We start from the raw sequence: 22733 nt of genomic DNA, 5'->3' as shown, positions 1-22733 counted from the left end.
TTCCATCATTTTGTGTTCATCAGCGTTCAGAGGGTGAGATTTTCATAGCATAGTGTAACTCTTCATATGTAATTATTTAACAGATGCTTTTATCCAAAGCAACATGCATTTTTTTATTTGAAAGCGGGGTCATTCTGTCCATGGGGGAATTAGGGGTTAAGGGCTGTGTTCAGGGGCACAGCAGTGAAATCACTCTGCAGACCCTGGGATCTAATCTTGGCACTTTCTCTGCACAAGCACAACACCCCCATCCACATGCATATGAGCATATGACAATGAACTCTTGAATGCTGATGAATATCCACGATATAAGACTTGACTCTTCATTGTACATGAACGTTGTACGCTGTGACCTAGCGTGAACGGCACGGAGAGGGCCTGGACCGCAGCTTAAGTTCTAGTAATGTGTGTATATAGACGGTTTTATAGATTTACGGTCCTATTCTGGGAGAAGCTTAGCTGTAATACCTGTAGCTAGGATTTTTACCTGAATATCTTCAGTAAATCTGTAGCTTTGAAAATGTATAATATTAACAACGAGAGAAAAAACTTTAGGCTAAGGGATTGATCCGAATTAAGAATTTAATATCTCAGAAGATAATATTGAGCTTTTCGAGGCAGCTATCGCAGATTACCGCAAGATTCTTATTCAACTTTAAAAACCTCTATGAGTGCATTACTTTTAAGCATCTGTACTCTTTGGTTGATGTTCTCACAGAATATAGTATCTAAGGTGTTGTTTTTTTCGCTTTGCGATTTCACCCTGGCTGACTCGGCCAGTCTGAGACTTGCTCTGTTAGACCGCTATGAAGTTCCCAGTGGAAAATGATTCCTGTTCAGAGCCAGTAAGGTACAAGATCCAGGTTGGTGTCTCAAGGTGACTTCAGATTTTAATTCCAAAGGGCATGTTTGTAACATTGTACCTAGAGATAATGGCCACATGAGGAGGGAAAATTATTATTATTTTTTTTCTATTTTTTGATAGCTCCTCATTCAGATTCTAGAGGGAAATTCTGCTTTGCTCTTAATGAAGATAATGCTTCTCCCCTTTTCATTTTTAGAAATGCACTCTCTCTCTCTGCCATTGTGGGGCAGCACTGATTCTGGGCCTCCTGGCCATAAAAACACGTCACTAATTTGCCGTGTCTGGTCCGAGATGCTCCGCTCTATAAATACCATCCAGTGAAAAAAGGAAACAGAAAGGGATTATCCTCAGGTCTCGGGATCACAGACGGCACCTCATCGTAGGGGGGAATCAAGGATTTTTTTTTTACATGGGAGGGATATTAAGAAAGGCTATAATTCATGCAGAAACCTTTTCGTTAGCCAATGATGTGTCTTGGTGCGATGATTGACAGGGGAGGAGGGAATCCATGGGCCAATCAGCTTTGACATGGAGCCAGTGCTCCTGGGCCTCACCCATGTATACACTCTTGCCACATCCCCAGCCTCAATCCGGGCAGAGAGACGGAAATGAAGACACGACCATCAGCTGCCTCTCCAGCGCTTCATTTTGTCATTGTGCTCATCTGTAGGCTTCATTTCTGCCTCGTGCCGGGTTACTCAGCGACTGCCAGCAGTTAATCACGGAACGTTCCTGTCTGCCATCCATGGAAAGAGATAAAAGGAGAGAGGGGGCTGAGGATTACGCGGCCGCCAGCTCTCTGCTCCTTGCAAGGCACAAATGCAGGCCACCGATCTCAGACATCCCCAGACGCGAGCACCCTGAGCTTGGTCTGGATCTGCAAATCTCTTTTCGGCCTGGAGAACTGCATTATGGGTAAACGAATTCTCTCACAAAAGGAAGAGTGGTGAGACTAGCGTGTTGGGGTCATCACGGCTGAATGGCCTGGTGAAGCGTTATGCTAATTTCTCTAGCATCTGCTCATGCATCAGCATTCTTTGGACCTTGATAGTAAAGTGTTTTTTCTCATGAAAATGTATTTCATATTGTGGTTATCTGTTAAACTGTAGCACCATATTAACCCATTTATCCATCTACAGGGAACACAGGGCTCAAGGTTGGGACACCCTGGGTGTGGTGCCAGTCCATCACAGGACACACACAGTCACACACTAAAGTTATCCAGACACACACACACACACACACACACAGGATGTGGGACTCAAACCAAAACTCTGGCGGTGTGAGACAGATGTCACACTGTAACTATACAAAAACTTCCCCCATTTACTATAGATTCACCATCATAATAATCACATAAATGAACTTTCCCGGAACTCCATTAGAAGTGAAACATCATTATTCATTTCTATTTAGACTGGATACTGTTTGGCTTTTCAGTTTATATAATGGTTATGCCATGTTTTCTTGTAAAATATATACAGTATGGCATTTTATTTCATGTAAATTCAATAAGTGAAAAACAAAAAGTGAGCATTCTCCATCTTAGTTGCACTCGTGCATATTTCCATGGTAATAAAATCATTGTTGCTACTGTGATCACATTACATTTAAACTGACTCACAGGGCAGATGTTTAAAGGAAAGCACAGATAATCTGGTATTGCCCCAGCAAATGCATCCCTGTGGTCTGGTTTTAGGCACTGGAACAGCTATGTAAAGCATGGTCAGGTCTAAGGGTAAACTAAGGAGGAGATTTTCATTTTAGCCCTTTGTGGAGTTTTCAGCCAATCACAAACACTTCCTTCCTGTCAATTCAGTTCTGATTGGCCAGGTTGGCTGTATAAAATCAACACTATTAATAAAAAACTATAACACATACAAAACTGCTTTTTCCAGGTCAAACCTGCCTTTTACTGGGCTTTCTGCAGACATTACAGCCTACAGGTCGGCAAATAAAGCTCGGGCCTGAGATCCCACTGCGTGTTAAAACAACTGTGTTCCAGACAGCGACAGGCTAAGTGGTGAAGATAATGAGGTCCCACGTGAGATGTGTAAGACACTAGCAAGACAAACACAAGTGATGCAGCACTAGGAAAAGAGTCCAGTTTCTATGTTGGCCATCAGGTTTCTGCACTGGCCCAGACGTTTCATCTGTGTGGGTCATGTGCAAGGCACCAGGAAGGTGCTGGTTTGAATCCCAGAGGTCTTGTACTACCACCTGCGCATAACTCAGCTCATAGGAATTTGACTTGAACCCCCACATCGTATACTTTCAGTATCAGGGAAAACCTGTGCAGATGGAAAGCAAACACAGAGGAAGGAGACCTTAATAGCAAGTTTTTCAGAGAATGAGGGAAGTTCCTCAGTTCCTCAGACTGTTGATCCTATGTTTAGCATCATGAGCTGGTAGTTACAGAGCAGAAAAGTAGAATAATCGGTGACTTTGTGGAAAGATCACATCAAACAAAGGTGAGGAGAACTGCACATCTGCAGGAAGAGAGGAACACAATTTATCTGTTTATTTGTCGTAAATATTGTCTTCCCGGTGATTTGCGACGTTACGTCCTCAGGTCGGCAGCACATTCGTAAGACAGATCATTTAGGGTCACCTTCGACTGGAGATAAAAATGGCCCGGTTTAATCACGGCTACGTGACACCTTCTAAGAAGAAGAGTCTGGAGTAGTTATTAATGCTTAAAGAACATTTCTACACACCCACGTCTATAAGCATTTATATACCTAGGGTTAATATTACCTTTCTCGCAAGTAACGCGTAATTTATGCAAGACTTATCGGCATATGCAAGTGATTCGCCGGTGTTTTAGGTGTTGAACCTGATAGCTCAATGCAGCGTTTTTATTGGACTGTACGTTAATCATTTACTGTATTGAAGGCCACCACTAGGTGGCAGAGCTGACAAGAATACGGCACTTCAATGGCAGACGAAGAAAAAATATTGCTTGTATAATTAATCATCACTTGGGGACATCATTAGGAATGGGAAAATAGACAAGAAGGTTCAGAGAAAGTATCTGTTGAAACCGAATCCCCTTCAGTCTAGAGGAAGAGGCAGCCTGTCCTAAGGAGCGTTTTGAGCGCCAGGAGTGGCAAAAAACGGTATTGTCTAATTAAAACTTATTTTAAATCACTTTAAGCATGTCTATGACCCGCTCTTTCCGGTAGCGCTGTACCGGGAATCAGTCCGAGGCAGGGAAACAGGTGTCATGATGGAAACTCAAAGCCGAGCACTTAATAGCCGCCCTGTTTCTGCATGCCCCAGCTTGGATCACTCGAGACCATCTGCCCGGTTTACACAGTCCGGTCTTCTGCTTCGTTTTGAGTCGTATCTCCGGGGCCGAAAATTCATTTTGTAGTGTCTATATGAAATTTTAATGGACAAACAGGAAACGAAAAGTGTGACATGAATGAAATGCATGTGTATATGACAGTTCCAAGTGTCGTACTTCCATAGTCCAGGCACGTTGCATTCCGATGACATAATCATTATATCTGTATTACAGAATATGGTTGTTCAGATTTGTAAGAACACGTAGGCCTACGATGAGATGCGCTTGGTTATGATTAGACCCAGCTCAAAGAGAGATGAAAATGTTCTGGAAAATACACGTAATTCTTTCTGCTACAGCATCACCTCCTGGGCATCTGAAAAAACTGAAGCGGTGATTAACTAAACAAATCATGTCAATAAAGTGATTAGGGTAGATTAAAGGCAAATTAAAGTAGCCTGCTTGTGGATTTCAAGACGGACCTTCGATAGTTCTGTGTTATTGTTATTGTATTGTTAATGATGTGTATGTTTCTCGGCATGTTTTACCACTAGAGGGCACAGGTCTAATATTGCCAAATAATGACTGAAACGTCTACACAGCCAAACTAACCAGCCTCAAAAGAGCATATCCGAGAGCTGCACAATTACAATTTACATTATAACGACTACAATGCGTCGTTTGTTACGTTTGCTCGGAGTTCGTTTCTTCTATTGCCTAAACAGCAAGTTAGTTTACGAGGTAAAGGTAAAATGTCCGAATAACACTGTGTGTGTGTGTGTGTGTGTGTGTGTGTGTGAGAGAGAGAGAGAGAGAGAGAGAGAGAGAGAGAGAGAGAGCAGGTATACCTATCCTTATGGGGACACAATGTCCCCATAACGTGATAAATATCCGTTTTTTTCCCTTATAGGGACCGGTTTCCTGGTCCCCATAAGGGAAAACTCTATGTTATAAAAATCAGTGACTGCTATGAAAAAAAACTAAAAATGCAAAAACTCTTGTATTTTGCTTGGTTACTTATGGTTATGGTTAGGGCAGGGTGGGGGTTAGGGTTGTCATAGTTAGCATTAGCATTTTTCCCATAGAAGTGAATGAGCGGGCCCCATAAGGATAGGTATACCCTCTGTGTGTGTGTGTGTGTGTGTGTGTGTGTGTGTGTGTGTGTGTGTGTGTGTGTGTGTGTGTGTGTGTGTTTGGACAATAGAATATAACTGTGATTATGATGGAGGATGTAAATAAACAGCAATTGATTTCATTTCATAGTTGATTTATTGTGCATTATTCAATAATTTAATATTTGTCTTATTTTGTTATATTTATTGAATATTTTATTGAAGTTATGATAGTATCTGTTTCTGTTAGTAATAATGCATAAATTGAGACCCCTACTGTACGTCAATAGGTTTGGTATGACGGAAGGACCCATAGTCACATGTAGTTTTGGTAGCAATAAGTAAGTTGGATGTAAAGAAGGATTTTGAAAGTGTGGAGCAACACAGTTTTTTGACCATGCGAGTGGAGATGTGCATCAGGCCTGCTGCTTTACGTCTCTGGATGAGTTGCTAGTGGAACATTTGATCACAAGCGGGATCTCAGTGTATTCTCCTCAGTAAAGCTTATCTTAAACACATCTTGAACCACTCACCATGTTATCAGTTGGTGCAGGTTTTTCAGATCAATCTGTCTGTATGGTTTGCTGTCATCTAAGCTGCATCTTCATGTGAAGAAGAAGCTACAGGAAGAGATACTGTGTAGTACCTTGTGTTATTTGTAATACTTACCCGTCTTCCGTAACCACTTATCCAATGTAGGGTTACAGTAAGCCATCCCAGCAATGACCCCAGATGAGATGTCAGTCCATCCCAAGGAATGCAGTATCACACCATGGGAAAGTTAGCCACACCAAACTGCCTGTCTGCTACAGAGTTCGTGGAGGTGAGACTCGAACCCCCCACACCTAGAGCTGAGAGCCCACAGCACCACGCACTGAGCCACTGCGCTGTCCATGTGTAACCTCCTGTTTTAACATCTTCATTTTTAAAAAAAAGTGAAAACATTTTTGCGCTTATACAAAAATTGCCATACCTTTCAAAGAAAACATTAAGATCTGACTTAGTGATTCTGAAGGATGAAAAATACATGGCATCTGTCATGTCCTGTATCCCTGACCGTTCTGTCTCCGCCCTCATGTGGCCCCGATGAGCCTCGCCTGGTACTTGTTGCCCCTCATTAATCTTTGTATATAAGTCCCTGTTTGCCTCGTCAACCCCAGTCCAGTCATTGACGTCGGCCTTTCTGTTGCTTATGCCTTCCCTTGTTCCAGTCCTCCCATTTTGATCCCCCGCGATCCTGTTTGTTTCCAGCATCCAGCTATTCATTTAGTTCAATAAACCCCTGTGTGTCTCATCACAATGCCTGCCCTTGAGTCCTTCGTTCCTCATCTTCGGTTCCAGGTAAAAATAGGATGAATTATGGATGTGAAAGGAACATCCAGTCCATCATCTTACTGTTCATATCTAATCATATTTTTGAGATTTTTTTTTCCAGCACTGAAGTGACTGAGTCTAATGTGTCAGTACCATGATGTTTATCCAACATTACTCCCTACTTCTGATTTGAGTTTCAAGAGAATGAATTCCATCAGAGCAGAATTTACCTATAACCCATAAATGTACCTCAGAGTCCTATGTACAATGAACAATACTATTTGGTAAATTTGTCCTGTCCCTTGAAACAGTCATATGACATAAGTAGGCCTAATGCAAAATAACATTATTATTGTGATTATTATTATTATTATTATTATTTTGATTATTATTGTAGCACTGGCAGGGCACATGTCCTAGCATGCCCCGCGTGCAGATGTAAGCAGCCCTTGTTGTGTTGTTAATGTTAATAGTTACATTCCTTATTGTTGCGCGCGTGTTTACCTGTGTTTTGTGTGTACCCGGTCCGACCCTCTTGTCTATTTAGCTTATGTAAATCTACCACCGTGTGTGTATCTTGCAGTTCAGCGTCTGACAACGTTGTGTTTCTTGTTTGCTATTGGTTCTATGCTGGTTGGGGACCTTATGTATTCTTTCTCAGGACTGCTAATAAAGGTCGTGTTTTCCCCAGGAAGCGAGTCTCCGTGTCGGTCCGCCTGACGCGGCATTATTATTATAATATAGATATCAGGGATCTGTTGATGTAGGATAATTGGTCACTGGTGTGCATTTTTCCGATATCCTTTTTAACCGTGTAGACTAAAGACACGCTTCGCTACATGATCAGGAATCAACCCTGACAAACGGATTAGTAGCCCACAAAATATAGTAGGATTTCAGGTACAGAAGTAACGCATTTAATACAGAGAACCGTTACGTTCTCACCGTATTCTAAACTAGCCATACTGCATACTCGAGTCTTGTGACTATACAGTAACTCAGAAGTTTTAATACTGAAAATCACCACACATAAAGTTTCTTAAAATATTTGTTAAATTGTAAGTATTGGTTTGTGCTCTCCAATGTAATATACTGCGATGCATTTTGGAATCGTTGAACAGAGGTGGAGATCAAGGCAGTTTTTAGCTATTGAAAAAAAATCTGGGGCTAAGTCGAGTTTACATTTTTTTTTTTATTCAGATAATTGGTATCGGGGATAAAATACTCGGGGCTATAGACTTAAAATACTCGGGGCCCCGAGTGATCGGACCTAACGACACACATGGCGGAGATTAATTCTTGCGTATTATGTTTCGGGACCTTTTCCTTACGGTATAATGAAGGTTCGACAGAGGCAGCATAGGTTAAGTAGTGTAAACGTGAATCGATCAGAGACTTGAAGGAAAAATTAAATATGTATCAATTTACAAACAAGAATATTTAATAATTTTTGTGCTTTCCAGCTGATGTAACACCAATAAACAGGCCCCCGACAGTCGAATCCCCCACCCGCAAGGGAGGGGTCCTAGCTGTTTGTATACTTTACGACGGGACTTAGAGCTGAGCTCACGTTAATGAAGCAACAGAAAACCAATTCGAAACGATAATAAGAAAAAAGCAAAGCGAATTAATATGTTCCCGTATAGTTCTCGTTGCGTATATGTTCATAATCTGAAAGTTTACTTTGCACTGATGCTGTTTTGCGCATCCGCCGTGGAAAGTCATCAAAGAGGTGAGTTTTCTTATAACTGTCATAGTTTTTTGGTATATTTTGAAGTATTGTGTACATAAAAAGTGGTAAGGCTATCTATCTCAGTGTTATAATGTACAATGTCATGATGTGTAACATTATGCGAGGAACTGACTGAAAAGCTCTAGACAAGAAATTTGAGTAGTATCCCCTTTTAAATTATTGTTTCATACACATGTTTTTTTTTTATTGTATTTGGTCGTTATAAATGTTCGCATTTTCTTTAATAATCTGATATATGCCATTATTTATAAATGAAAAAGTGCATCAATCCCAGTCTTCAGAATATTTACCATGCTTCCGGATTACAGAGAAAAACGACGATTTCGGAGACCTGGTGTTTTTTTCAGTCACATCATTTCAGTGCGAAAATCGTTTAAAGTCTATTTTTTTATCTTCTTCAATCCATTGCCCTGACTGTAACAGTGAGCCCGGACCTTTGTTTTTTTCTGTTACTTTGTATCCACTTACAGTAAGCTCGCGGTCTAATTAAGCAATTGTTTTAAGGGATGCATTTAATGGTTCAAGAGAAAAAAACTCCTCCTGCCCCTTTTCCAGTACACGTTTGTGGTGACCTGCCAAGCGATGGTGCAAAATTAATATAAGGACCTGCTGTCTCCTGATAACAAGGAAAAAGAAATTAACAAAGTAAACTTTACAACTTGCAATATGAAACGTTGTTTAACGGTTATACTAGCAGACTGGGAACCGAACCCAGGATTGTTGTAAACTGGTTACTTTCAAATGGCACCTTTATTACTTGTGTATATAATAGGTGGCAGGCACAATTACACTATAAGAGATTTTTCACAATAAATTACATTCTTTCAAAACGTTGTTTTCTGTAGGTATCGCCGTTGTGCCGTGCAGCGGCAGGCAGTAAGCCTACACAATCTAATTACCGGGAGGCAATTTGGCATCTGAAGGGTCGCTGCTGGTTTGATCCCTGCCTGTTATGTCTAATCTTCTTTAAATTGGTAGCAGCAATTTCCCTTTTGAAATTTCGGTTCATAACATTACGGCGCCTGACACTACAGAACATCATGTTGTGTCTGTATCTGCATTCACAATGCGAAATTGCAACGTGTAATCCAGGGGTTAACCAGCCTTGTGAGCCGGCCTTTCAGAGCTGGCGGAGTCCACGCTCATAAACAGGGTACGCGGCGCTCCTCTGCACCATGACGCTCTCAGAAAAGTCGACCCCTGGGGTCTGTTAAGCAAGAAACACGACAAAGGAACCGAAAGAGTCGAAAATTAGCTAGATGTTCTCACTCTCACCTTTTCATTGAAAACTGAAACCGTAATTACTCACGTAACTTTTATTCAAGAAAGTTAATGGACAATTCGTAAATTCTTTCGAAAGACCAGGCATGGTTAGCAGGAATGAACACATTTTGCTTGTGATTTTCTTTTAACTTATAAGGTAAATAAGCCGAGGCAAGGCTAACGTGTTAACCCTGTTGTTATTTTTAAAAGTCTAACATGCCCGACAACATAAAGTTATATATAATTGTTTTTAATGTAGCTCTTTGTGTCAGGACCAAGAAGCATGTCAAAAAGAATCACATACAGTCAGATTTTTAATTTTTTAACTTCTGAACATGTAAAACCAGGCACTCATCTAAGTTTTCCAGCATAAGAGAGGAGCAGACCATGGGGGTGTAATTGAAGGGAGCTCGGGGTGTCCCAGAAGGTGTCGAGGAAGTGGGCCACGTCTTCTTCCGTCCTTGTACACTTGATCTGCAGGTTATCCCCACCCTGCTACTTTAGTAATAGCCGTGGGAATCCGGTTTCCCCATTACCTCTGCCTGCTGCTAATGGAAAGTTTAGCAGCTTAGATGGTTATACCCAATGCATCTCAAATATTTTTTCCATTCATCCATACTGTAACTGTATAAATAGCAGGACCTTGTCTGAGGCAGCACAGGACCAATGAAGGGTGAAATCCTGAATGGGACACCAGTCCATTACAGGACACATACATGATCACACACTACAGACCAGGTACAGACTCAAGATCGCTTAACTGCATGTCCCTGGACTGAGCAGGAAACCCCAAAACGCAGAGGAAACGTGTAAAATGTGGGGAGCATAACCTTACACTGAGCCTGGGCTCTCGTTGGTACTGTATTTTTTCCCCTAAACCCGTGGGTACCCAACTAGAGATGGGTACCCAACAAGAGCCATTTGGGACAGCAATTCTTTACCGTTCTTTACCAAGAATGCTTCATCCAGTGCTCTGGCGATGTTTTCAGAGTAAGATGTCTGGCAGGCTCTGAATGGCGACTAGAGAAGAGGAAGCTAGCAAATGAGTCACCTACACTCACTCTCTGAACCAAAATAACCACCATGAAGGAACATGAAGAAGACCTCTTAAGCAATGCAACATTCAAGACTTTTCAATGCCCCACACTTCTACGCTACTGACACAGGTGCTCCTGTGGATATAGAGTTCAGTCTTTATGAACCCAACTAATGGTGTCAGACAGGAGCGCAGGGGACCGGTTAATATTAGAAGCTGAATTATGAGCAGTACCCCACAGCTGAATACGGTGGCAAACCGATGCCGTGTCCTTCAAAGTCAATTTTAAAGTCCTTCTTTTAACATCTGGCTCCTTTCCTCAAGACGTCCTCCTCCCCCTGCCCTCAATGCATTCGCAAGATCTCTGCCAGTAGGAATTAATGCCTTGTCACTTTTGTTGGGTTTTAAAAATGCATGAGATGGACAGAAAGATCTTCATATGCTCTTACACAGTCCTTACGGTGGCGTTAAGCCTACCCAGTCTCTGCAGGTTTAGAATTGAAGATTTTGAAGCTGTGATGTTTGGTTATTTGGCTTTTTTGTGGTTATTGCTTTTTATATTTAAAATATGAACCCCATCTTTGTCCAGTGACCCATTTCCCTGCATGAAGAAATTAGGGGCAGCTGGGAATGTCTTCATCTCCTGCTGTAACTCCTGGCACTTCAAGTGGTTCTCAGGTGTGGGTCATCTGACGGTCAGTTAACATTGGGTTTCAGGCTAAAGAAATGTATGTGATGCCCCCTCCCCCCGCGTTCGGTGCTGAATGTCTGAGTATGCAGCGTTCAATGATTCTTTTAGACTAGGAAATGCTTGTTTCTTTGTTTCTTTAGTAGTGCCTTTCTCAGGTGGTTTGCTTTGAGATACGGAAGCAAGGACAGGAAGAAGATGAAGACCGTTTACTGCGGGGGTTAAAGCAATACTAATGTAGCAATGAGGCAGAGTAGAGTAGGGTTTTGCTGGAGGAGGCGTGGTGGAGATGAGCCCCCCCCCCATAATGCATTTCAGCTGGCAGGGCAGAATTCATGTGCATGGATTTCCCATGTATCAAAGAAGTTCAAGCCTCTGATTGTGTGGTTATTTCTGGTCCAGTCCAGCTCACTTGGTCTTTCATTTGGTCAAACATGTTGATGTGATGCTGGGTATTAATATCACAGTTAATCAGGCAAGTTCGACTTGTAGAACTTGAGAGGACAATCCAAAAGTGGCTTCAAGAAGGTCTGAAGCTAGATGCATGATAATCAAGGACAGGGTTTGTCAACCACAAGGTAATTTATTATGTCGGTGGCCAGGGGTTGGCCCCTTGGCCCTAAGAATGAATTCATCTTGGTTGGGAGCCCAATATTATATATTTTCACAAGACCCAAAATCTCTAGTAGCACCCCATGCGTTACGGACTGAACCAAAGTTTCCCAGCCAGTGAATGAGAGACCCAGGTCAAGCACATCAGTTTTCTCGACCACAGAAAATGGACTTTTAGGGTATTACCGGGGGGGGGGGGGATTCCTTCAAGGATGTTCGAGCCACCAGCTTGCCTTCATTCATGTTCCCTCAGGGCTCTTCCCATCCATCTTCAACCTCGCCAGCATCTCCCAGATATCCACCAATGCCACCTGCGGTGACCTAGTCCCTGAGACGTACTGCAAGCTAGTGGAGCATGTTCCAACACGACAGATCCTCGCCCGGCAGTGTGGGATCTGTGACCTACACAGCACCAACTCAGAAGGTGCCGGTCCTCACGTAAACACATTTGATTGCCAACTGAATTCTGATATGGTCTTAACTGATTCCTGCCAGCTGTAGGAAGCTTTAATACTGGTCTTATATATGTCACATAGTTCATAGCATAAATTGTCTCTGATGAGAACTCCTGTACTGTTGGATATGTTTGCCTTGTTACCGCTCCCAGCCAATATACTTAACTCAGAATTACTTTCGCAAGCGCCCAGCTGTGTAAAACTGACTAAAAGCATCTTGTGCGTTAACTGAATTACAAGTCTGGAATAAAATGGTTTCCCCCGAAGGGCAAAAATTCCTCGAGCTGAAATTATAGCCGCTCCGTATGGGGTTTTGTCCAAAGCAAATTACCTGCATTTTACATTTCAGAATTTATACATTGTCAGAAGTGTTGTTAGGCAACACCTGTCGACTAATTAAAACAGCAGGACTCAGCCTGGGACTTTTGCTCATAATCTTTTAGCTACGATCCTGTGTCGTTTTCTACTACATAATCCGCCGTGCTGATGATAAGCAATAAAGCAGTCAGACGATGTGCTTGGAATTATGCTCTGACCGATGTGTTGCTATGGGAGACAGAGAGACATCCCATTACCAACGCCATCGACGGGACTAACGCTTGGTGGCAAAGTCCCAGTATCAAGAACGGCAATCAGTTCCACTGGGTGACCATCACTCTGGACTTGCAACAGGTAAGACTGCCGCACGGTGCAATGCACACGTACGAGTTACAGCACGTGGTTTAGCTATTCTCATACTGCTGACTGTTCAATGGCGCCATCTTGAGGTAGCATAGAGCCATCTTCAGTCAGCCTTCTTGGATTGAAGTATCTCTGATTAATAGGCAGTCCAGTGGGTAGCACAGTGACCTCACACCCCCATGGTATTAGGTTTAGTTTCATCTCCTGGCTCTGTGCCAGTGGTCTTCGCAGGTTCTCCATGTGTCAGTGGATTTCTGGGAATTTGAGTTTCCTTCCACAGTCCCAAAGCATCATAGTTAGTTGAAATGGTATGAGTATTATGTCCTGCAATGGTCAGGCATCCGATGCAGGGTGCCCTGTGCCTCATACTCTGTACCTGCTGGGGTCGGCTCCATGCTCACTGAGACCATGGACAAGAAGAGTAGTTACGAAAAATAGAATCAATAGACCTTATTTTCTCATTCTCATTTCCCATTCAAATTCAAATAAATTCTATACAAATTGGTATTGTGTTGTATTTCTTTAAAAAAACTTTACTGATGTCTACTTGTGATTCCCGTTACTTGTAAAAAGGAGAGTATAAGTTTTGCATTCGTGAGTAGATATATATATATCATCATTTTGAAATGGGTGGTTTAAAACTGTCTATTGTGCCGTTCTCCTTTCCAGAGGTCACTTGCGCTCATTAGGAAAAGGGGCTGTAATGCTGCACCTTTACTGAGCTGAAGCCAGTGGCATCGACTTTCAATTCAGACCGAACTGCTTGTTAGAGGCGAAGGGGGCACAGAACCAGAATTTCTTCATCTTGCCACCGAGACTATTAGCCGAACAGGAACGGCGAGCCGCTCGGATGGTCACGCGGACTCGGACCCTCGGAGGTGTTCAGGTTTAACACAACGATACACAATGTGCTTTAGAGCATCACAGATAAGCTTTGGCAGAAGTCGCAGTCTGAATGTGGAGGAGCCACAAATGAAGTTCGAGCAGGACCAGTAACGTGTCTCATCCAGAGAGAGAGCCAGAAGTCCAGAAGTAGTTGCCAGGATGTGGTTCGCAGTCGGTGAGATACAGGATTGTGAGTCTCAGGCGACAGGAGACTCATCCGGGAGGAAGGATGGCGCAGGGAGAGTGTTATGACCCCCCCCCCCCCCCAGCTGCCACGAGTCAGAAGGATTTCATCTAGCTCTTTCTGTCACCACTCATCCTCGGTGATTACGATGTGGCCCCCCTTCTGGGGGAAGTGGTGAAATGAACCAGAAAGAGATGGGAAGGAGTTAAACTGGGGCCTAATTAAATCAACCCCCCAACCCAGTCTGCCACTGACAAATTATAAACCCAGACGTGACCGTCGTTTCCGTGGTGATTTCAATGTCGCGGCTCTCATTTCGGAATCTGGCACGGATCAGCGGCTCAGCCGCTTGAGATGAGAGGATGGCTTCGCGTCCCGGATCCGACGGGAGAAGGTGGGTAACCTTTTCGGGAGAACTTGGTGTTGATGACCACAGACGTGGAGGGAGGGTGGGCCGTAGCTGCCAGGAGCTCCTCTGCTGGGGAGAGACACACTATCACTTTGAGTGACTCCTCCAAGTGACTGTTCAGGCTGTTCCCGGTGGGGAGGTGCGAGACCCCGAAGGATCGCTGAGGAGTCATGCATCATAGGACACCAGCCCCTAATCCGCTGGATGGAGTGACTTAAAATCCCACATGACAAGTACCTTTCTACATTGCTAGCCGAGCACGGCATGACTCAAAGCACTTACTGTACACAGCCAACCAGAATGTTCTTTACAGCAAAAGAGAACAGGGTCCCAGAATGAACTCGCTCTATTAGTGATGTGAGTTTGATTCCCACCCACCAAAATTTGAGGAATGTGCATGTTCCCCCCATCCAAAAACATGGATTGCTATCCGAGTCCCTGCCTTGAACCCTTTACTACCAAGGATAGGTTCTAGGTGATGCTGTACTAGATATGTGGTTATGTAAAATTGCTTTGCAAATATATGGACATGTTTGTATACCTTTTTGGTTTAGTTGACCCCTAATGACTGATCATGATGTAAATTTAAGGGATTAGATATAACACAGAAATATTACCCTTTACATCACCTACACCTACAGTATATGACACCAAGGAAAAATCGATTTCGCACCTAGACTGAGGTGCTTCAGTATAAGAATTAGAATCAGATTCATTGGCCAAGTGTGTTAAAGTAACATTTTTCTTAACAAATCCCGTTTCTGCGATGCCGAGTGCAGTTAAGATGTTTACTATCGGACTGAAGTGTATTGCTGAGATCAGGCCAAAGCCTTCCCAGTAACCAATGCCCGTAAATCCAGCCTTTATCCAGGGAAATTTTTGCCTTCAACTCTCATTGAATGGCCGAATTACATTTATGGAAAAAAATGCTTACTGATGCTTTTTGTACAGAATGATATACAGTGCTGTGTGTAGGTCTTAGGCAGTCAAAGAAAATGATCTTTAAATGATCTTCATGCTGGTGTAAAACTATGACATGTCTGTAAAACAACATCAGTTTAGCCATTTAAAAACAACTCCGAAAGTCACCTTTGGATTTGAGCAACCGACCGCTAGCGCACCTCGTGCGGCTAATCAATGCCTCACTGACTCTTTATTAACTAATTAAGTTAATTACTTACGTGAATTGGTGGTGAAATTTCAGTCAGGACCTGAGGAGAGGTTAGAGAGCCGAAGCGATGTTCATCCAGCCATCCAGTAACATATTAGTACATTTTAAGAGAACAGGTTAAATTTTCATTAGTTTTTATTGTGTTATTCTTAATTTGCGTCTGTTCTAATGCTAAACTGTGTTTTTGTTTTGAGCAAATTTACATTTACTACCCAGATAAATAGCTTTAAACATTTCCTTTGACTGCTTAAAACTTTTACATCACACTGTATATACAGATATTTAGTCACTGCCTTTAGACTAAACGGGGTTTGTATAGTTTGCATGGAATAAAACATGGTTTATTCATGTTCAGGTTGTGCACTTGGGTGTCCTAATTCCCTGTTAAATTTGCCCTGAATGGAAATAATCTTTTGACATCAATCAGATGGAAATCAGACTTGTGTGGGATCTGCGAAGACATCCTGCTGAAAGCACATGCAGATATATGGTAGATAGGTGATACATAAATAATTAAAATATTACAGAATGAAAATTACAGAAATATTGGTGTAGATGGAAGGCAAGGCCCCAATTTGGCTTTTAGAGGTTTTTGACTGTTCATCCTACTTCCCCATCTCCTCAAGTGTTGGACACCAGAGCTTGCTGCAGCCACACATGGATGGTCCCAACCACCCCCTAATGGATTCTGCCTTGGACTTGCTCCTGCTGACCCCTCCCAGTGGTGTGGGAAGACGTACCTCTTAGACTTGCTGGAATCTGTATTTCTCATCTGGGGTCTTTAGGGGCAAAGCAAGCATGTGATGAGGCTGCTGTACTGCGGCGAGTCCTGGTGTGAAGGGATTGCCTGTACGACTCCATGTGGATGAGTTATTTAGCACTCAAGATGCTCTCCTTTTTCCTTCATTTTTATAGCATTCTTGCTGGAATTCTTGCCTTTCGTTTCGCTAAATCATCGCGTATGTTGCAATGAAAGTGGAGGCTAACTTTTGTAGCATTTAGCCATTAGCAAGGCTTGCACGGTTCCATGCTGTTCTGTGCAGAACTTTGCCCAGCCGTAGCCCCCTTTGAGAGTATGGCTAGAAAAACACAGGTTCCCAGCATGAAATTCTTATCTCGACAATGTTTTTTTTTCTTCTTGTTTGTTTTGTTTCGCTGCAAATGCTGCTAGCCAAAGCCTCCAGTGATTGACCAGAAACAAGTATGAGATGTTGGTGGGGAAAGATCTACTGAAGAAAACCTCACATCATTCAATATTCCTCCAGAAACACAGTCTAGTATGTCAAATACAAGAACACAGAAGAGCATCTAATAGTATCAAGCAAGTCATCACTTTTAGCGATTGATTAGACCAGGGATCCCTGGACAGTGGAAGTGTGAGCAGTTTCTCTGCTTAATGTACCTAATGACCGCCTTTCCGTTTCAGCTTTTTGAACACAGGCTGTTAGCAGCTTAAAGGAAGCCGCAGCTCTTACTGATGAGGACTGCGACCGCTCCTCACAAATTAGACCGTGGAACTCTTTTATTCTGTAAAAATTAGGTCAGTCGCTGTCTCCATTACTTCGACGTTAATTGTTGCAGAGAATTCCTTTCTATTTCAAGGTTAGAGGGCATTTTCCCGGTCATGGAAGAAGCGTACAGCAGATGTATTTGACTTTCTCAGTGGTTTGTGCATTTTTGGGCAGTGGAAATTGGTGGAAATCTTTCAAACAATATCATTCAGCTTTGAGAAGGTTTTTTTTCTCAACCTTACCTGTCCGTGATAAGCTGCACAGTATACAGTATTCTGAAAGAATGTCACAAAACAAGTAATTCATTTGTATAGTTTGTATTTGTAATTTTTTTCATTCTGAAAACCTTGTATTTACGTGAATTTGGGTGCTCTTACGTAGCATTTTGGTTTGGTTGACTTTAAACATTTCCTTAGCATTAGACATGATCACCTGACCAAACGCCAGGGAACAAAATGGAGATTTAGCGGAAAATGATGATTATGTCTCAACTCCTGTATTTGTCCAGGTCTTTCAAGTGGCCTATGTCATCGTCAAGGCCGCTAACTCACCGCGACCTGGAAACTGGATCCTGGAGCGATCTCTGGACAACATTGAGTACCATCCCTGGCAATACTACGCCATAAGTGATGCAGAGTGTCTGGCCCGCTACAACATCACACCTTACACTGGCCCTCCTGCTTACCAGCAGGATGACGAAGTCTCTTGCACCTCTGAATACTCTCGACTCGTCCCCCTGGAGCACGGAGAGGTATGTTTGGGCTGGTACCATGGCTTATTCTCCCAAACATCCTTGCTTGAACGTTGATCGTCTTGAGTCTTGGGAGACTTTACTGGAATACACCCTCGGGATACATCGGTGGGCTGGCCGAGCTCACATACATGGAGCCGTTTTGCACTTGAACGAAAACAAACGAACCAGAAACCCTGCGAGAGCAGAGACGCTGCTCCCAGGCTCCCTCTCTCACCCTCACAAAGCAAAGACATGCTTCTGATGACAGGTGACCAGAGGTGGATGTCCGCCAAAAGCCCGAAAATACTCCCCATGTCTGACAATGATACAAAAACACTCAAAGCTAATAAATAAGTTGCAGGACATCGGTTCTACCCCCAATCCATTTTGTTCTCATGTTGTTGTAAACAACAGAGGGTTGATAAGGTAATTTCAGAATGAGAGGCCTTTGGGGTTCCTTTATAAAAAACCTGGCGAAACTCCGTTGCCAGGTGTTACGGTATCTAGGGTTGCACAAAGCCGGTTCACAAGTATGGATTGCATTCACCTTTAAAAGCAATACCTGTGGCAATCGATTGTTGTAACAGCATACATATTTTATGTGCATTTGTGCTGCTATGACGAGAAATGACAGGGCTTTTTAACCTTTATGCCGCAAATGATGTACGAATTGGTGTATAAAGGTGAAAATGCTCAGTAATTTTTTGCTCTGTTACAACAATCGATTTCTGTACGTATGGCTTTTAAAGGTGAATGTGTACTTGTGTATCAGTTATGTGCATCCCTGACCATATCGTTCGCTATGTAGACCAGTCTTTTGGCATCTAGTCATGGACACCCCTTGGGAAACAACTGAATGTTATGTCAGTCCTTTAAATTTTAAGATATTCCCCATTTTATAAAAACAGCATAATCCTTTGAAGGAAAGGGAGTTGTGTTTCTTTACATGTGCTCCTTACACGTGGCTTATCCATCAGATTCACACCTCCCTGATCAATGGGAGGCCCAGCGCAGATAACCCCAGCCCTGAGCTCCTCAAGTTCACCACCGCCCGCTACATCCGCCTGCGGCTGCAGAGAATCCGTACCCTCAATGCTGACCTCATGACCTTCGCCCACCAGGACCCCAGTGAGGTCGACCCCATCGTCACACGGCGGGTGGGTGTGGCCAAACTGCAACCACCAATCATGCTTGGGGAGTATATAGTCCACTTCTTACAGGCTACAGCAGTTGTTTCTCATTTTAGCTTTTGTGTCTGATGTTATGCTTTTTCTAGCAACTAATTAATTAGGCTTCGTTCAAGATGGTTGTTAATTAAATCCTGACCATTATTTGTCAGGGTATAAGAGCATGTTTTTATACAGGTTAAAACCAATTTAAATTTTTTATTACAAATATGTTGAAATATGTGGGTAGGTGAATTGAGATCTCTAAATTGCCCTTTGTCTGTGGTTGTGTGTGTGTGTATGCCTGTGTGTATGCCTGTGTGTGTATGCCTGTGTGTGTGCCTGTGTGTGTATGCCTGTGTGTATGCCTGTGTGTGTATGCCTGTGTGTGTATGCCTGTGTGTGTATGCCTGTGTGTGTATGCTCTGCTATAGACTGGCATCTGGATAGGCTGCAGGCTCCTGGCAACCCTAGACTGGTTATAGAAGAGGTACAGGGGCTGACTAACTTCTCTGGGGCCCCCTGGCTGTCATGGGTAGGGGGGCCCCTGGTTGACATGGGTATGGGGGGTCCCTGGCTGTCATGGATGGGGGGGGGGGGGGGGGACTGGCTGTCATGGGTAGGAGGGCCCCTAGCTGACATGGGTAGGGGGGCCCCTGGCTGACATGGGTAGGGGGGCCCCTCAGCAGGCCATATGAGCAATTTTTTTGGAGCCGAAAGAGAAATGAGGGGGAATTAAAAACGATGGAACATCAATAATTTACTAATCAAAGGGTGGAGTTTCAGCAGCAAAACTTACCGATCAGGGTGGGTGCCGGAATGCTGTCAGTAAAATTTGCCAATCGGGGGGGGGATGGGCGGATGGGTATCGCACTGGCAGATCAATTGGCCAAATCTAGGATATATTATGTTGTTTTATATTATGCTTTAACAAAAATTGTTGACTAAAAAAAAAAGTTGAGAAAGGAGGCCCCTAGAGTGTGAGGCCCATGGTACTTCTGAAGTTCTGCCCCTGTACATTAAGTGACTTCTTTCAGTAAATTTATTGGCTTCTTTAAGTGGCTTGTTCTTCCTGTAGGTATATCCTGAAACACGTTATGCTTTAACTGTGACATTACATTAACAAAACGTGTATTTGGCTTGAATTTCAAATAATATATATTTTTTATGGAATAATACTCCTAAATTTAAAGCTTGTATTATGAAAATCCTTTGGGGTATTAATTCTGAACTCTAGAATTATTGCAAAGTTGAATTATAGCATAAAGAGAATTGTTCTGTCTAGATTTAATGTGACAGCTGCTGTCATTGAAAGAATTCATTTTACATCTCAGTTTAAATGTGTGTGAATTAAAAGCTTCGAATGGCTTCTTATTTATAAATGTGGAAATATAAGGAAATAACTATGATTTATGGTGCATCTCAAGTCAAAGAGAAAGGATATTTATCAGAATATTCCATTCATAGGCAGTCACCCAACACATAGACATATTTTCGCAGTCTCTCTCTTGGGAAGACTGCCATATGTTTGAAGTGCCTTCACAACACCCGCTGTAATCTGCGTGTTTACAGTCGTGACCGCCGGTGATTTGTGGCCGCCGCTGAACGCACGGAAGTCCGCCGTAAATTTCAGCTCTTTGCGTCTGAAGACGATCAATTAGCGTCGGCGGCGAGATGAATCATAATGATGCATCACCCGCAGGCGCTGGGTGTCTTGCGTCGACGTACAGCTGTAATTTGCCTATCAGCTTAAAGTCTTCCTGAAACCAGAGTTTGGGCTTCGACTGTAATATAGTACCAGTCAAAATTCAGGACACAGAAAGCCGCCTATAAAGGACAATGATGATGCGTCGCATCGCATGACCTGACCACATGACCTAAGCCCAATAGAAATGGTCAGGGAGGAGTTTGACCAGAGAGGGAAAGAAAAACACACAGTATGTGGGAACTCCTTGAAAAGTATCACAGTATCATGAAACTGATGAAGTGACGAAAGTAGGGCTTACCAGCATCAACCCACAGAACCACCCACCCCAAACACATATATCATTTTACAGTTTTTTGTAAAATGTAGAGAATAACACAAATAAATGTATAAATCTATAAGTAGGTTTTGTCCAGACTACTGACTGGTGCTGCATAACATTTTCACTAACAATGTCCCCCTGTGTCTCTGCTCTGCAGTACTACTACTCTATGAAGGACATATCAGTGGGTGGTATGTGTATCTGCTACGGCCATGCGCGGACCTGCCCCTGGGACCCCGTCACCAAGGTACCTCCGACATCACCTTCTCCCCAAAGCTCTCAAACATATACAGTTTTACTTGTTGATTAGCTTTCCGTTTAGCATGGGCCGGCTCCAGGTCTAAAATTCCACATTCCTCTAATGTTACATAATATAACATAATGTGTGTAATACTATAGCAAAATAACCTGCAACCGTAATTAGGATTGGACGGATGGATGGATGGATGGATGGTGGCGGGATCACCGTAAATCTAAACAGCCTCCATTTTAAATGACCTTTCACGCCATCTTTAAATCAGAACATTTATTTCATTTTTGTATCACCAGAAGGTCAACCTACATCACGATTCTTTTTCCTCCCAAAGAGACGATCTGCTGATTTACCAGATCCGTGAGACAAGTCGAGTCGTTAAAGAACGCGTCTGCAAATATCCGCTATCGGCAGTTATCGCCCCCAAAGCAGGAAGGGAACAACTTAATCTTTCCTGCTTCCGATTGTCTGGCATGTGCTTTGACAGCAGCTGAGGACCATCAACGTTTGCAGAAAATGCAATTTCAAAACCAGCATGTCTTGCAAAACCCCAGCTCAGAACGGTACTATCCCCCCATAATCTGTGGCAGGAAAAAATAAAAAGAGCCGCCCCCAGCAACTACATCCTGGTCGGTTCCAACAGCACGTTGTTCTTTTTATTGTCTCTATTTTATACGTGATTGATGAGAAACTGGGGAATGAGGGAGGAAGAGGGCAGACCCTGGCTATCACGGCGAGGCATGTCAGCTGGACGCTTGTGAGCGTCACACACAGAGGAATGGGTCAGGGGAGATGAAGACACCTGCACGGTTGTTGTGACTTTGCTGTGCTGCCATACAGATGCTCCGGTGCGAGTGTGAGCACAACACGTGCGGGGAAAACTGCAAGGAGTGCTGCCCGGGACATCACCAGGAGCTGTGGAGGCCGGGAACGGCACTGAGCAGCAACATGTGTGAAAGTAAGCGGAGGCGGCCAGCGCCGCCGGAACCCATGCCGCGTCAGGCACTGTCATATACTGTGTGTGTATGTGTGTGTGTCTGTCTCTCTCTCTCTCTATATATATATATATATATATATATATATATATATATATATGGGATGTAACGATACACTCAACACACGATTCGATACGATTTTCTCACGATTTCTTTTAGCAGAATCACCTGCAGACAAATTTATTCAAAAATATTCCTTTATCTTTCTAAACTGCAAAACGTGTCCCCTTCTAAACAGTGCAACTGAAATTGAATAAAACTGTTAAAAAAATTCCAAATCAAAATAAGTAAATAAAAAAATCTTAATAATAAAAATCTTAATAAACTAAGG

The 22733-nt window shown here is 43.0% G+C and overlaps 1 protein-coding gene across 2 annotated transcripts in view; it reads left to right on the top strand.

The window, feature by feature from the left end:
• Positions 1 to 7866: 7866 nt before the first annotated feature.
• LOC125744370 (laminin subunit alpha-1-like) overlaps positions 7867 to 22733 on the top strand; it is a 55893-nt gene continuing 41026 nt past the window's right edge. Inside the window, exons 1-7 of one of the 2 annotated variants that reach the window (XM_049016102.1) lie at positions 7867 to 8312; positions 12186 to 12356; positions 12947 to 13059; positions 17737 to 17979; positions 18939 to 19118; positions 21312 to 21401; positions 22248 to 22365. In XM_049016102.1, coding sequence (XP_048872059.1) covers positions 8213 to 8312; positions 12186 to 12356; positions 12947 to 13059; positions 17737 to 17979; positions 18939 to 19118; positions 21312 to 21401; positions 22248 to 22365 — 1015 coding nt within the window. In that variant the 5' untranslated portion in view covers positions 7867 to 8212. The remainder of the gene's footprint in view (positions 8313 to 12185; positions 12357 to 12946; positions 13060 to 17736; positions 17980 to 18938; positions 19119 to 21311; positions 21402 to 22247; positions 22366 to 22733) is intronic. The other variant, XM_049016093.1, reaches the window with a different exon arrangement.

Source organism: Brienomyrus brachyistius, chromosome 1 (genome assembly GCF_023856365.1).
Source record: "Brienomyrus brachyistius isolate T26 chromosome 1, BBRACH_0.4, whole genome shotgun sequence".
Taxonomy (NCBI): Eukaryota; Metazoa; Chordata; class Actinopteri; order Osteoglossiformes; family Mormyridae; genus Brienomyrus; species Brienomyrus brachyistius.
Note: the sequence above shows the minus strand (reverse complement) of the source record. Positions and strands in the feature narration are given on the sequence as shown.